The 17805-nt window shown below is 29.5% G+C and overlaps 1 protein-coding gene across 2 annotated transcripts in view; it reads right to left on the bottom strand.

Moving 5' to 3' along the window:
- LOC118046783 (uncharacterized) overlaps window positions 1-12008 on the bottom strand; it is a 31372-nt gene extending 19364 nt beyond the window's left edge. Inside the window, exons 1-7 of one of the 2 annotated variants that reach the window (XM_035055799.2) lie at window positions 11500-12002; window positions 11226-11400; window positions 10405-10585; window positions 10236-10316; window positions 9912-10019; window positions 9010-9282; window positions 8444-8887 (exon numbers count right to left, since the gene is read on the bottom strand). In XM_035055799.2, the coding sequence (XP_034911690.1) occupies window positions 8804-8887; window positions 9010-9282; window positions 9912-10019; window positions 10236-10316; window positions 10405-10585; window positions 11226-11400; window positions 11500-11848 (1251 nt within the window). In that variant the 5' untranslated portion in view covers window positions 11849-12002 and the 3' untranslated portion in view covers window positions 8444-8803. Of the gene's footprint in view, window positions 1-8443; window positions 8888-9009; window positions 9283-9911; window positions 10020-10235; window positions 10317-10404; window positions 10586-11225; window positions 11401-11499 lie in introns of those variants that run through there. The other variant, XM_035055797.2, reaches the window with a different exon arrangement.
- Between the last annotated feature and the right edge of the window lie 5797 nt (window positions 12009-17805).

Genomic DNA, 17805 nt, shown 5'->3' with positions numbered 1-17805 from the left:
AAATAATTCATGTAGGTGCCTTAACAGGGTTCACCTATCCTAGAAGACGAGTGGGTTTTCCACAACTCATGCGTTATGGTGAAAAATATTCTCAATTAAAATTGATAAATATTCAAAATAATTCTATGAATTTTCTAGTCAATTCTTGATATTTAAATATCAATTTATTTATAAGTCGAACATTTATACCAGAATATAAACTATTAATTCCCACGAATTAAAATTTATTAGTTATTGAAATATTAGTCAAATTCTCATAGATTCAATAAATTAGATATTAAATCCAAAATCCATACTAAAAAAATAAAGCATACCATATTTTTTTAATTTTATTTTTAAAAATATATGATTTTTGTATTTTTAAGAGACTTGTTCATATATACAACATGAAAAAAGATATTTTCATATTACTATATTTTTATTGTTTTTTGTTTTTTTATATAAAACCACATTTGGCAAAAGAAAAACAAATTTTCTTGAAATAAAAACTACCTAAAACAAGTCTAAACGGTGTTTACCAAACACATACTTAAAACCAAATAAACTTTAACAAAGATAACAGCAAACCAAAGAAGGCCTGAGTAACCCAATTTTGACCTAACTAGGTTGACCCGACTGAGTTGATCTGATTGTGTTGACCCAATCAAGTTTACTCCAAAACATTGATTCATAACCAAAACAGATCCAACCAGAGTTTTAAAACCTGGATTGGCCCGACGGGCCGACCCAGGCCTGGGACCAGTCCAGGTGGAAGCAAAAACCCGTTTGGGGATTGGCCTGGGAAAACATGGTCGACCCGGTCCACTCGGTCAAACCCGGGTGAGACCCGGTCAAATTTTTTTTTATTTTGACTGTCATTAAATGATGTTGCTTTTGGCCTTTTAAAATGCCAAAACGCTGAAGACTAAAAAGTGAAGAAGAACGAAGCAATATCGGTAACCTAATTAATGTTACTCTTTGAAACCCAGCTGAGGAGCAGAGGACGTCTAACCATTGATCGTTGTTGTTTCTCTGCGAAAAAGGTTTGAATCTCCTTCTTTCACTCTATGTTTTCTTTATTCTTAGCCGTGTTCTCATTTCTGGCATCAATTTCAATTTCAGAACTATGTTGCCATCGAGCCCAATCGCTGGCATCAATTTCAATCGCTGACATCGATTCATTGTTCGATGATTCATTCGTAGCCTAGTCACCTCAGGTATGTTTCTCTAGCCCGATTTTTGCATCAATTTATGTCTTTTCTTCTGCCAGTCACCTTAATTTCTTTAGCTCGATTTCAACTTCTACCAAAAAAATGAGAACTCTGGTGTTTGCATGATGAACTCTAGAATGATGTTACCATGATTCTTTTGATGAACTCTAGCCCGATTCATTGTTCGTTGATACTTTTGATGTTGTTACGGTGTTACCATGATTCAGCAGTGAAAAAACATTATGTGAAGGTGTCTGTGACTCTGTATTGTGTGGAATTGGATTGTTAGTTTGTTACAATTGTGTTGAATTACATGCCAAAAAATGCTGCTAGTTTGTTAATTTTTTTTTGCCTAATCAGATTTATAGTAGTGAATTATAGTAGTGAATCTATATTGTGTCTATATTTAGTGTATTGTGTTGAATTTGTATTGTGTCTATTGCATTGTTAATTGTTTTGTATTGAATGAAAACCATAGGGCTGTCATTGTTAATTTCCTAGAGCATCAACTGAGTAGTCTTTTTCTGTTATGTTTGATTAACAATGAGGCTGTCATTGTTAATCTAATGAATGGAATGCAAAGTGAGTTGGCTTGAAATTATATTCCCTCTTATAAATTATGTCAGGTCTTAAAATGTCTTCACATAATGGTAGTACTCCAAGTAATGATATTTCAACATACCAATCATCTCAACCTTCAATTTCCATGTCAAGTGGTAGTAGAGGAAGAACATATTTAGCATGGGGTCATTGTAGAGAAACTCATGAACTTAGTGTTGGATGTAAAAAAACTAAATTAGTTTGTTTATATTGTGTTAAAGTATTTGCGGGTGGTGATATTAATCGATTTAAGCAACGTTTAGCTAGAGCTAAAGGAGAAGTTGAACAATTTCGCAAATATCCTCCTGATGTTTGACATCAAATGGTTTTGAATCTTAAAAGAAATGCTGAGAAAAAAAAAAGTTGGAGAAATGCAAGCAGATTTCAATCCATTTAATGCACAACAAAGGAAGCATGAAGAGATGATGATTAGGCACTTATAAGATGATGATAGTGGTGATGATGGTGATGAGGATGTCAATATTAAAACACATATGTTACCACCAAAGATTGCAAAAAAGAAAAAGATTCAAAGCACGAGCACTTTAAAACAATCGACTACAAGTTATGGGAAGCAAAAGAAATCTACAACATTAGGGACATATTTCATGTAGAGAACAACTCCTGGTGCTCAAAAGTCTCTTTAGAATTGTTGGCAAATGAAGGAAGCAGTTGAACGGTGTGATTTTGCTTTAGCGAAGTGGATGATTGATGCATGTATGCCATTTAATGTTGTTAATTCTGTGTATTATCAACATGCTATAAATGTTGTAACAGCTATGGGTCTTGCTTATAAAGGACCAAACTTGCATGTTATTCATGGTTATTACTTGGCAAAAGCGGTTGATGAAGTCAAGATTTATATTGAGACTTATCGAGAGATTTGGAAGAAAACTAGTTGCACATTAATGGCTAATGGATGGACAGATCAGAAAAGGAAGACTTTAATTAACTTCTTAGTATATTATCCTAAAGGAACATTTTTTTTTTAAACCGTGGATGTATCAAATGTCTCAAAGACTGCTAGATTGTTGTATCAGTTGTTTAGAGAGGTTGTTTTGTGTGTTGGGGTAGAAAACATTGTGCATATGGAGAATAATAATGTTGTAAATTATGTTATTGTTGGCAAGTTATTGATGGAAGAATTTCATTTAATATTTTGGTTTCCTTATGCTGCTCATTGCATCAACCTCATATCCTGGACATTGGTAAATTACAATCAGTTTGTTGTGTTGTTGAACATGCTTATGGTATCACAAAGTACATTTATAATCATTGTTATCCATTGTATTTGATGAGGAAGTTCATTGGAGGAAAAGAAATATTTCGTCCAGCTCCTACTTGTTTTGCTACCAATTTCATTGCATTGCAAAGCATTTTAGCTTATAAAGATAAGTTGAGAGCTATGGTGACATCTAGGGAATAGGTCTTATTTGTTTATGCTAAAGATAGTAAAGGAAAAAAGTTTGTTGAGAGTGTGCTAGAGTCTTTGTTTTGGGAAGAATGTGCAATAATTGTGCGAATGAGTGAGCCTTTAATTTGAGTTCTACGAATGGTTGATGGTGATGATAAACCTTCGATGGAATATTTATATGATGCTATTAATCATGCAAAAGAAGAAATGATGAGGAGATTTCAAAAGAGAAAGGCTAAAGTGAAACCTTTCATAAACATTATCAATAATCAGTGGGGTGGACAACTTTATAAAAATCTTTATGCAGCAGCATTTTGGTTGTATCCTCGATTTCAATATGATGCAAATATAATGGATAAACATATGAGCACTATTTCTGGACTTCTAGATGTTCTTGAGAAGTATGCACATGGAAATCTACCATTGCAAAAGTAAGATTACAAGTGAGATGAAGTTTTTTAGGAATGTTGAACATGATTTTGGCGAGCGTCCGCAATAAATAATCACACCTTTATGCCTCTAGGTATATAATTTTTATATTTAAAAATATTATTTGACATAGTCTTACACTTTTACTAATTATTTTTTTGTATAAATGAATGGTGGATGACAAATGAAACTAGCACTCCAAATCTACAACAGTTGGCTATACAAGTGTTAAGTCAAACTTGTAATTCTTTGGGATGTGAGAGAAATTGGAGTATGTTTGAACATATTTATTCCAAGAAGAGAAATAGATTGGAGCACCAAAGGCTTAATGACCTTGTTTACGTCCACTGCAATCTAAGATTGAAACAAAAGCATTTTTCTTTTCTCTAATTCCTTCAATATTATTTTATCTTGTTTTGTTTCAATTTTAATACTTATATTATGTTTACCTTCACTTTTAATATATAGGAATTATTGGAAAGGATGAAATTATGATCCAATTAATGTTGAGACAATCTGTGACATTGAAAATTGGGTAGTAGAAGATGACTCGTCAATTTTAACAACGGAAGAAGTAGAGAGTTTTCACCAGGCTCTATCAACTATGACCATACAAGATACTTTAGATGATGGTAATTAATGATTAATTATTTAGTGATAAATATTATTTAAAATAAAGTTTTGTTTAACACATAATATTTATTTATTAATTGTATTTGAAAAATAGATATCATAAATGTTAATGATATTGAAGATGATTATGACGATGAAGTTTCAAAGGAGCATGCTGATGATTTATTAGGTGTTGACGAGATTGCCTCTATTCTATCGACATTTGATCCAAATTTTGCTTTTATAGACACAGAAGAACTTAATGTGTTAATTCAATAAAAGTGAATGTGTTGTTGATTTAGAATTTATGTTAGATGTTTTGTTTTAAATATTTTATAATTTATGTGGTTGGAAGTTTTGTTTTAAATATTTTATAATTTATATTTGGTTTGTGTTTTGGATATTGAATTAAATTTATGTTGTTAGTTTATAATTTAAAATTGGTTTATGTAAGTGTTGCATTGTAATTAGTTATGTGTTTTTTTAGGTGTTTTTTTTTGTTGACTCGGGTCAACCCATCTGACTCGTGATCCGATCACTTGACCAGGTCGATGATCGAGTCGGGTTTCAAAACTATGGATCCAACAATAGAAAAACATAAAAAGCTTTAACTTTTTCTATTAAAATGGATCAAACACATAAAAATGAAGAACATGTATCAAGAACCTAATAAACATCACTCTCAAACCAGATCAGATCTCGAACAATAAAAGACATGGTTTTGTTCACAATCAAGCACAAAAAACCGTTGATTATCACTCAAAATCCATGATTTGGTCAAAATATATTCTGGGTAGCCAAAGAAAACCTAGGATCTAAATGCATAAATACATATTATTGATACGTTCTCACCCTAGATAATTTGCTAAATAAATTGCCTGAAGGTTTCTATGCAAACAATTGGACCATAATTGGTCCAAACCATAAAGCTAAAACAATGTTCTTCTTAAAAATATGAAGAACACCACCATGGAAACCCATAAAATGCCCAGAATAAACTCAGCTATTGTCAAACCTGAAATGACCATTTTTTACCTCTAAAATTATCAGAACCAAACATATTCAATCAAAAGAACTCACAAACATAACAAATCATTATAAGTAAGCATCAAATTCCAATATTCAACACTGTAAACTTAAAATAACCTACATATTTAGGTAACTTGGGTTCAAAATATATTTCTAAACCTTTAACTAGAACTAAACAAAACTCAGAAACCTAGAAACATCCATTAGCTAAAATAGAACAACATTAACACCTTGATACCATATTTGAAAGATTTCAAATCAAACCAAAGTGTAAACTTAACATATTAAGGTAATAAACATCACATCAATATACTAAAAAACATTGCGTTAAATAAGTAAAAACAAAATACAGAATGTCTCATTAAGTCCATTTTCAAAGTTTGCAGGGATATATCTTTCAAGCTTGAAATCTTCAAATATGGATGGATTGTTAATGCTTCCTTCCTTTCTTTTAATTTTCAAACCCATCAAAACAAACTAAATCTCTCAAACCATGAACTGAATTAGAATACTTGAGCCTTAATCAAAGTTTCTTTTCCCTATTTTTATTCACCTTTTTTTTTCTCCTTTTATTACCTTTTATTTTATTGGTGGATTCAGAGCTTCTAAATGAGTTTGTTAGATGTCTAACAAACCAAAACTAGGCTCATTTCACCCTGGATTAATGGTTTTGAATTTAGGTGGTTTTGTAACAAACTTGGAAGCTAAGGTGAAGTGTTTCTAACCTTTTAATCTTGAGAGAAGGATTTTAAATCCTTGATAAGAACTAACTTGGAGTTTTTAAGTGTGAACACACAAAAGAGTTGGGTAGTTTTATGCAAATGAGTGTCTTAGTTAAGGTTGATTGGGCTGACCACTTTCATGGCTTTTCCGAAGGAACACCAATGTCAATATTGCCTAGGATCACCTAATCATGATAGAGGGTGTGTATACTTTTTTATTGGATCTATTTTGCTTAATTTGAAGGTCTATAGCTCCACATTCATTTGTTTGAAAGTGTCAATTCAATCAATATGAAATATGAAAGTGCAGCGAGGACTGATTGGGGACAAGATGTTGTTGAGATCATTAGAGAAAATAGGATGTAAGCATTTGATTTCATGGATATAAGGTTGTAGAAGGGGTGTTTCTCATTTAAATGGTGGTGGTTTCAGCCTTAGAAGTGGTTAGAAACGTCATATTTATTCATCCGAAAGTACTTACTTAACCAGCAAAAACTATCAAAAAAGAAGATGCACAGTATTATCCTAAATAACACCATTTCAGCTAAACCCTATACATTAGGGTTTTTAATTTGGGATTTGGCAAACTTTAATCAAATCCATATTCTTCTAATTTTGTAAATTTTACCTGTAATTTCCTCATGAACTCCTAATTTCATGCAATTTCACCATTGTCAAATTCAATTGCCAGCCCCAGATTAAGCATTTTTTACAGTTTAGTCTTTGGTTTTTTATTTGTTTAATTGGACCCTTATTTGATCAACAAACTTTAATTTTCTCTAATTTGACCCCTGATTTCACATATTTCAGTCCCTAAAGTCACATGCCTTTCACAAGTTAGTCCTTGGTTTATGAATTATTCAATTAAGTCCCTAATTGCCTATCAGGCTTTCAATTTTATGCAATTAAGCTTCTGATTTGATCAATTTTAGTCCCTAAGCTTTAATTTATTTCAATTAACATCCAAATTGACTTTAAAAGTTGATTTCTCTTGCGATTAAGTCCTCAATAAAATTAATTAAACCTTCTAAAATTCTAATTGAGTCCTTCAACACCCAATAAAAATATTTGCACTAATAGGGTATGTCAATCAAAATTGGATTGCTAATTTTGCAAATCTAGTAAATTTTAATCTCCCAACTTTTTACTTGTTGTTTGGGTCCTTTACCACCACCTTGGACAGTTTTTTAAGCTTTTTTTATGTATATATTTTTGGATTTTCTTTTTCATTATGTTTTTTTTATTTTTTATTGAGTAAAAAAAAAGGTATCGACATTGATTTTGTTAGGATCAATAGATACCCTTTTCTTAGATATTACATTATCCAAATACTCCACTTGATTGTTGTCAAACACGGATATACTTTTCTTGGCAACCAACTGATGTAGCTTCAACACTTCAAAGATTGTCCTCAAATGTTTCAATTGTTCTTCCATTGATTAACTGTAGATTAAGATGTCATCAAAGGTAACAATCATCAAATGACATCTATAGCCTTCCCAAAAAAAAGACATGCCTTGAAGCTAGGGTTATTTTTATATTTTCATGTCTTATTAGTTATCAGAATTTTGGTTGAAGGTATTTTTATCTATTCAATATTTTTAATAACAATGAAATAACAAAAATATCCTAAAAACAATGAAATAACAAAAATAAATTTGAAAAAAGTTGTTGGCTCATTGGAGCTGCCACACACTTTAGGCAGCATGTGTTGCGGCTTCTAGTGGTAAAAAATAAGCTTTCATTGTATAATTTTATTCCTTGTTGTCTTCTTTTCTATTATTAATAACGTATGTTGTTTAAAAATAAAAAATGTTATCTTATCATTAACTAATATTGTTATACATGTATCATGACTAGGTTTATCAATCCTCTTTTCACTCCATTTCTATAGTTTAAGTATTATTTTTTACATAAAAAGTAATCCAGCATGAGCACACTAGTGAATGTATATAAAAGGATGAATGAGGGGAAAAGGGACGCAATCAATCAAAGCTACTTATCTACGAAGGAGCAGCTTCAAAAAAGAGTTCTTCATTCTTTCTTCTAACATTCTTAAGAACGAATAAAGAGGAAAAGGGACTCGCATACACTCAATTAAGCTATTACTTCACTAAAAGGGTTTGATTTACTTTGTTGGGAGGGTTTTCTTCTAAGATTCTACTACAAAATTTTATCCTTTTCAGCTCCATGGAAGAACCTTAGTCTTTTCATGGGAATAAGTAGCCTCAAATATTTGTAATGTTTTATTGTTTGTTTTTATATTCCTAATTGTTTTCTTAAATTATTTTCTTATACATCTAAAAAAAACATCTAATTGATATTAAATTTTTTAGATAATTTTGATATATATATATATTGTAAATTTTCATTTGTTTTAACATGGTTCATTAATGCAGTTCTATAGGTAATTGCTTTTACAAAGAAGATAACGCATTCATGGCATCTATTCTCGAAAAACATCCATATCTCTTTAAAATTTTGCATCTGTTAATTACATAAAGAAATCAACCTCTCCCTCAAATACTCGGAAAACCACACTTCCACAATCTTTCTTCTTCTTTTTTGTTTTTCCAGCGTCTATTCTCAAAAACTAACACTCAAACCATTCAAATATAAAAGAAAGAAAGCAAAGAAAGAAAGAAAAAGAGATGAAAGAAGCCTAGAATTAACAGAGAGGAGAGCATTTGGACTTGCAAACAGCGCCTCGTGATGGGATAGGATACAGACAAGATGGGGCTCTCCCACTTTCCATGTTGAAGAGGATGAAAAGAGAGTTAAAACTGGAATGATCATGTTCGAAACTGTTAGCAGCATAAGAACTTCTCCCATATCAGTCTTATGCTGTCCTCGAGCATTTTGGAGATTGAATCACGTTCAACTCCCGGTTCCTTCATAATTCAACAAAAATAGCTTAAAATATTACTTAGAAATCTCACAAGATTAGAAGTCGTATATGAGCCAAAGCAACATAAAGAAGCATAGGGAAAAGTCAACCAATAAAGGAACTTGCCTGCATTTCTGAAACAATTCTTTTCAACTTCAGATAAATCTCTCTTGTAGTTTCTCCAGTTCCAGTCCTAAAATCGTATCGATCAGCATCTCTTGCTTTAAGCCTAAATGATGAACTTTTATAGGCTTTGGTTACTGCATGCCAAACTCCAATGACACTATATCTACCACCAGAAGATGCCTCCTCCCCCAGGGGCCATCTTAATCCACCCTTCATATCTGAATCTAGAACTGCAGAATTGATCAGATCTTTAACGCTATTCATCTCCTCTTCCTGCATCGATTCGTACAATCAGTCACTCCACAGCGTCACTATCAGGAGTTAAATTCCAATTATATCTCTAACAAAATATGTGTATGTTACAATGAAGTTTCTTGGCTTTGATATTTTAAGCAGTATATATGATTATCAGAAGAATAATCTGGCTTAGCTACTAAGTAGCTTTGTGCTGTCTAGACTCTAGATGAAAATCTCTCATGCAAAATTTCGGAAATCATTTTTCCAACTATGAAAATCATTAATTTTTCAAGCATGAAAGACCAATATGGTTTTAACCTTCTAAATTTCGTTCTAGACTTGTTAGCCTATCTCGCTAGTGCAAGCCTACTCAATGCTTGTTTTACATGTGTTCTCTTCCAGGTGTGATCAAACTAAGTTCTAGGATAGAGATTATTTTCTATTTTCCATCATGACATTCTTGAAATGGAGAAAGGACTTGCTAGACTAGATTAAATCTGTCATTCTTTGAAATTCAAGTTTTCTCACTAACAATTTTCTGCTGGGTTTGGGCAGTGCCCAAGACACTTCATGCTTCAATGAATGTCTAACAATCATGCAGTACATCAATGAATGTCTAACAACAATATTGATTAAATTTTTCAGCGAGAGACAGTACAACTTACAGTCAGAGCTGTTAAGATCTTCCTGAAGCAAAGCATAAGCCTGAGGTCCAGATTCTTATCAAGACATGATACATCTATGACCATCTGACGCACTTGATTTAGCTCAACCTACAAGAAATCTTTATAATTTAATGCCACACCATGAACAAGCAAAAGTATAAAAGTGGAAACCATCTTAAATCCATCAGTGAATATCAGAAGGTGTCCATGAGATTACACAATGTCACATTGATAAAGCGCAAATTACCAAAAACAAATTAATTCTACCATATAATATGACAAATTAATATGAGAGGACAAGACTCTAGGTAGTACAAAACCTGCCTTGTAGAGGTGAAGTTTTTTATTTTCCAGCACAATACATTTGCATAAAACAGTTGCATCTGGCCGTGTATTATCAGACAACTGCTTGAAGGAAGAAAAGTTAGTAACAAATTGGATTAAAAACATAAGAAAAACACTACTATGAGTCGGTGTGCAGCAAAAGGAATACCTTTACAGTGTAAACATCTTTCTCCTCTAAAAAATCAACTCCAATCGCTGGGACCACTCCATCTATAATATTTTCCATATATGAAGAAGGAATATCTGTATGAAATGATCTTCTAAGTTGTCTCAACATGGCTTCTTCAACCTGAATTTTATTGACACTTTCTAGTCCCATTGAATGGCTCCTGCATCACAGAATTAGTATAATAATTCTTGCTTGTCCTTGTAGAACTGAAATATGAAACATGCTTCTTATGCACTGATGGAGAATATGAATTTAATTTAACATAAGCAGTTATGGCTTCTAATATAAGCATATCAACAATCTCTACGCTACTAGGAGCACCAGCAAAACTTGTTTGGCAGCGATCAAAGTAATCATTAGAGCAAAACAAGTCATGTGATACACTGATCAGGTGTGGCAGAAAATTAATAGATTAAGAAGTCGTTTAGAAAAGTGTCGAAACAAACCAAATCAAAATATTAACTGAGATACAGGGAAGAACACCAATTAACTCCAGTGGAGGTCCTTTATGGAGGAACAAACACTTGTACGTAAAAAGTCCACTGAACACCAGAAGGACTATAACGATTCAAAATTCAAGAATTATATACCTAAAGTGCTTCAAAAAGTTAGAGAATTATATGCCTAGTTCAGGAAGCTTCCTGCTGGAATGCAACAGGAATAACTACAAGGAGAACAAAGTGAGACAATTCCAGGCAACTTCACAACATTATCAATTTTCAATAAGTTGGAAAAAAGATAATGTTCCAATTAACATTAACTCAATTTGCAATAACTATAGAGAGAATTGGATTGCTCACCCATGAAAATGAATTTTTCCCAATCGAGCAACCAATGTTGGCTTTACTTTTTCAGAACCCTGATCATCCATTTCATCCCTCAAAATTTCGAAAGAAGAGATTAGTTCTTGCTGTACGTTTTCCGCTATAATTTCCCATGGACTTCTGGAGCAATTCCTTTCCGGTTTGCTATCCTCTAAATTGCATGAAATTTAATACAAAGGTTTCAATAAAAGGCAGAAGCAACTAACAGGAGCACAAATTATAAAAATTTCAGTAAGGATGGTACACGAACCTTCAGTTACAATGCTATTGACCAAGACTAGAGGCTTTTCTCCAATTTTACTCTCAACATATTCCAGGGAAATCGGCTCGAGGTGGATGTAAGGAGGAAACAGTTCATCATCGTCCAATCCAACAGCAAACCATTTAGATATGGCATGCTCTGCATAAACAATCTTTCCACTCTTATCCTTACGAGAAGTGGATGCTCTCAAATTCATTTTTCTTTGAAATTGAGGGTGCGGTGTCTCTGGAATTGGGGGTGCCCCTCTCACATCCTTGGAATGCCGCTTGTGTGGAGGAATGTAAGCCATCAAATTTACAGGAAACGTATGTTGCCTGGCTGCCCAAAAAGAACACATTATTGAAACAAGAAATCAGAAAGAAACCTACCGGAAAAGAAAAGAAATTCCGCTATTTCAAGAAGAAAGAAGGAAAGAAGGAAAAATCCAGTCTTGCAATATGAATTCCAAAGAAAAAAGAAACAACCCAGATAAACTAAACTAGCAATAAATTGATTAACTCGATCCTTTTAGTAAAAATGATTTATTCAAGCTAAGAACTATGACCCGAAGGTAAAGAAACTGAGTATGATTAAAGAAAGCAGTAGAGGGACGATCATACCTGAGAGTTGAAAATTGTTGGTGTGCGTGCAACAGTAGCTCTTTTCTGCCGGTATTATATTGTTACAACACAAATGGGAGCATGTATATATAGGGATAAATCCTACAAGAAAGAAAGAATAAGGCGGGAAAAGGACCCCACGCTCAGAGCGACTGGGAGTATTATATTACTTTGTTTTTATTTTTAATTTTTTTTTAGAAATATATTAAAATAATATTTTAAAAAAAATAAAAACTATTTTTTATATAAACATATCAAAATAATTAAAAAAATAAATTAAAAAAAAACTTTTAAAACATGAAAACAAAGAAACACTTAATTAAGCAAGCGACATGCAATAGTAATTACAATTACATTGCAAAAGAGCCCCTGTGGCATTTTCACAGTTCAAAACAATCTAGATACAAGCGGATCATATCAAAATTTTTTTATGTAAAAAAAAATTAAAAATATTATTGTTGAAGGATAAATAAATAAAAAATAAAACAACTTGAGTTTATGTAAATTAACTTGTAAAATACATGATCCATGTAATAAAACTGGAATAATATCATAAAAAATAAATTAAAATAAATCATGAAATCTAATTTCTAATTAACTTAATATTAAAAGATGAAATTAAAAAAATTTATCTCAGTCTCATGGCCTGAATCATGATTTTAACATAATGACTCAATTTAATTCTTTTTTTTTTTAATTAAATATTTTTTTTATCATATTCACCTTTTAATATGAGTTTATTGAAAATTAAACTTTGTAATTTATTTCATTTTGTTTTTAATGGGTTTATCATACTCATAACCTAGATTATGAATTTTACAGTTTTAACAAGGTTGGTTCCGTATATCATTGTCTGGATTTTTTTTTAAATGACATTTAGTATTTTAAAAGGTGTCATTTAATACACATCAGATTTTTTGTTCAAGATTGTTATTATTATTTGTACTAGAAATTGTGTTAACAATACCTTATATTTTTTACATTTTAAAAACTAATAATTTAACTCATGGCAAAGCATATATGAAAGATATAATAAAGCGCAAAAGATTTAGCACTTCACTTAAAGAGATGGTCTGATGAACTTCTAATTGTGTTTCACATTGTATTTTGAATATGTTTTTAAATAAAAAAAAATTAAAAAAAATTATTATTTTTTTCTTTAAATTAATATATTTTTTATATTTTCAGACCATTTTAATATACTAATGTCAAAAATAATTTTAAAAAAAAATAAAAAAATACATATTTATTTTAATATGTTTTGAAATGAAAAACACTTTGAAAATAATCGCAACTATACTCCCAAACACGTTTAAGAGGGTTTTCTTCTAAAAGAGCTTTTCATTATTTCTTTTAAGAGTTTTCGGTGGGGATCACAAAAATTATCATTTGAATTTGATTTATTATATTTAATAATCTTCCAAATTTTTTCATGTTTGTTTATTATTAGAAAAGTCAGATGATAAAGAATATTTTTCAATTAAAGAGAAATTTAGTTTAGTTTCTAGAAAAATATTTTTTATTATTATTTTAGATGGAAAACACATTATAGACGTTAAATAAAATTTAAAAATATCATGTTATTTGTTGATTATATCAAATTTGGTTCTCATTTTTTTAAATGCAATACATTTTTCTTTTTATTTTTTTAAAAGTTTTTTTTTTTTAATTTTATCCCCTAGAATTTGATTTGTATATCAACTTTGGTTTTCATTCTTTTTATTGTTATTTATTTTTTCTCTCTTTTTTTTTTAATTGAAATGTTTTTATATATCAAATTTGATCCACATTCTTTTTATTACTATTTATTTTATTTGAAATAATTTATGAAATTAGATTATTTTTTTTAATATCATCCTCTCTTAACATTTTTATCTGTTATATTTGCTCTTTATTATTTTAATTATTATTTATTTTTTAAAAATAATTTATGAAATTTGTTTTTTATTTATTTTTTGTTGCAATTTCATCTTTCTTCAACTTTAAAAATCAACTTTTCATGGAAACTACTTTACAAAACAAAAACTGTTTTTAAGCAAACAAATACCAAATTTAAAGAAACTGCATTTAGTCACTGTTGAGAAGTCAAATATTTATTGGTGACTTCCGAAGGATAGCATATCTATATAACATAAATCAGAGAAGGAGAGAACCCTTGAAAAGAAAAATATGTGATTAGATGCATATCTATATAACATATATCAATTAGCAACAAAGAATTTCAAGCAAATAAAAAAAAATTAAATTTCATTGTAAAAAAATTAATTTAAAAAATTATCTCAAATAAAACTAATAGTAATTAAAAGAATAAGAACTAAAATATAACATATGAAAAAAATAAAGGGGGATGAAATTAAAAAATAAAAACTTAATTTTATAAATTATTCTAAATTAAACAAATAATAATCAAAATAACATGAACCAAATCTAATAAATAAATAAATTAAATGGCTGCTTTGAAAAATTTAAGCATAAAACTTGAGGAGGGAATAGAAAAAAGAAAAGAAAAAAAGGTTACCGGTGCCAAACTAAAAGCCTGTTGGCTACATGAGCCACCCAGACATGGAGGGGATATCATGTTGATTCAAATATCATTGTGGAAGACAGTATTTGAACACTTAACAATGTTTCACGCACCGCTTAAAAAGTATAAGCATCACCTACTCACTCACTTGCTAATCATTTTTAAAAAAAAATTATATTTATTAAAATAATAAATAGTCTCTTAGTCATCTTGAAAAATAAAAAAAAGTTAGCTTGAAAAAGACAAAAAAGCCTTTGAAAGTGAGTTTTATAGCCAATGCTTTTAAGAATAATTTTGTCATTTTACTGTACTAAAATAAATGAAATGACTGAAAATCTCCTAGAAGCCAATTTAATTTGTTTTTTTGGTTTAAAAGTTAATTCAACCATTTTACTATGCTAAAAAAATAAAAAACTTATTTATCTCTAATTAATTTGTTAATAACCAATAAACTTAGTACAAAACCAATTCAATAATTTTGTTAAATAAAAATAAAATAGTTATTTAATTGTTTCAATCTACAATGTATTATGTTTTTGGCTATAAAAGACTAATGCCTTTTTTTATAAAAAAAAAAAATGCAATCATTCCCAACCTTTTGAAAGTTTTTAAGTAGTTGATTGTGAGACTATTGAAATTCAGCATGACAATGGATATGAGATGAATTTGTGCTATATTTATATTTTATTTATTATCTATTAAAAAAAATTAAATATGTATATTTTATTTATTAGATTTTGACTATTTATCCGGGAATTCTTTGCCTGAATATTATTTATTATTTAATATATATATATATATATATATATATATATATGTGTGTGTGTGTGTGTGTGTGTGTGTGTGTGTGTGTGTGTGTGGGGGGTAAAATTATAAATATTCTATGTATATGATACAAATTTTAGATCAGATTTAACCTATTTACACACTATTTATAGCCTATTTGTATCGTTATCTTTCAAATTTGGCCAACTTCCAACCGGAACTTTCCCAACGTTTTCGTTTGTCATGTGAATAATTAATATGTTTTTCATTGATTAATAATTAATTAGTCATATGTAAGTATCAGCACACCGAAGGAGACTTCCACCTGAACAACTCAGCCCACCCAAGAAGAATGTTGAGGTGTTTGATGTATTATATTTTTAAAAGTAATTTTTTTATTGAAAATATATTAAAATAATATTTTTTTAATTTTAAATATCAACATATAAAACTATAAAAATATACATAAAATTATTAATTTAATATATTTTAAATAAAAAATACTTTAAATACTTTGCCACTTGTTCCTTTGTGTCATGATTAGTGTAAGATGTTCCTTTAGGATAGGATTGAAGCAAAACCATCTTACACTAATAATGACACAAAGGAACAAGTGGCAAAGCATTTAAAGTATTTTTTATTTAAAATATATTAAATTAATAATTTTTTAAAAAGTATATATAGAGAAGGTTGTTTCTTCTACACCATTGCTATCGTGTATAAAAAGTAACATAAAATTGAAAAGAGAGAGGCGTCTTGGAGTTAGAGGTCAGTTCATAGTCCATAGATAATTATTCCAGCAAATTGCTTATGCAGGAAAAAAATAAAAATACCGTGGATTGCTTGAAACCGCTTAAAGAGTTGTTTGGAAAATATTTTTAAAAATAATTTTTTATTTAAAAATATATTAAAATAAATTTTTTAAAATTTTTTATTTTTAATATTAACATTTCAAAACTATAAAAGCAATAATAAGACATTAATTTAATACTCAAAAAAACTTTTAAAAATCACCTAAAATCATAAACAGAAGTTGAAACACCCATTAAGGAATTGAATTATTCAACATCAAGTTTTCGAGTTAGTTGTTTTTTTGGCCTGTGTTGTGGAATGTCGCAGGTCAGATATATTTTTGCAGGCTTCAAAAAAATATAAAAATGTTCAGAAGTCAAGAATTTGATGTATGATTGTCAAAATATTTTTAAAATACTTAAATTGTGAGGTATTGAGTGACATATTCTTTTTTTAAAAAAATTAAGACGACGATATACTAAATCGATCCAAGTCATCAATTGTTAACCTGTAAAACCCATGACATAGAGTGTGAGATTGTGATAAAATCATGAAACCCATATAAAAAAATTTAAAAAGCTCAATTATAATGAACCAAATATCAAAAGCCAAAGTTGAAAAATATTAATTTAAAAAAGAACAAAAAACAATGACCTAAGTAAAACTACATTAGTGGTCAGCACAGCATCGCAAGCCAGGATAAATTTTAAAGGATGTAAGAATAAAATTAAGGTGACGCTAGGATTTCTAAAGAAATAAACGAAATTCAAGACTTGTGTCATTGATTCAACCATGTTTAATAAATTTGATTAATTTAATAGTATAATAAAAGACAACCGTAACTTAATAATATAAAAAATCAAGCAAATTTAGGTGAATCACCTAAACTCGGGTTAATCTTTCAAAATTATAACTTGTGAAATCTTATACTCAAACTCAATCAAGAAGTTCAATTCCCAACCAATTTAATGTTGAAGGATAAAATAAACAAAAATTCAATCTAAAAAACCTGTCAAAACAGGAAAAAAAAAAAAAAAAAGGATCAAACATGATAGAAAAAAATAAAGGAGAATGAAATGACAAAAAAATTAAATTTATAAATCATCTAAAAAAATATCAATAAAAAGAATAGGGACCAAATATAAGATATAAAAAAAATTAAAGGAGGATAAAATTGAAAATAATTTTCAATTTATAACAATTTTATATAAAAAAAAAAAAACACAATAAAAAGAACATAGGCTTCTAAAGGGAAAAGAAATTAAAGGGCCATTGTGAATTTTTTTTATGATTGACACCAAAAGAAATTGAATGACATGATGAAATAACAATTTCTACCATTATAGTAAGTTGCATCTGTAAACAGCTGTTTTTTATTTTTAAATTACCACATTGCTCCTAGGCCTAAATAATAATTACAAAAAAATATTTTTAAAATTACAGAAAAACCTATTTAGTCATGCTTCGAAAATTTTGATTGTAAAGGGAACCGGACAATTAAAAAGGAAAAAAAACCAAAACTTTCTTTAGACCATAGTTTTTTTTTTTTTGGCTGCTTTTTATTCAAATAATTTTACTGTTCAAAATATTTGAAAAAAAACCCAAGATCCCATA

The sequence above is a fragment of the Populus alba genome, chromosome 19, assembly GCF_005239225.2.
Source record: "Populus alba chromosome 19, ASM523922v2, whole genome shotgun sequence".
Lineage (NCBI taxonomy): Eukaryota > Viridiplantae > Streptophyta > Magnoliopsida > Malpighiales > Salicaceae > Populus > Populus alba.
The sequence above is the reverse complement of the archived record's forward strand: the minus strand, read 5'-3'. Positions and strand labels throughout refer to the sequence as shown.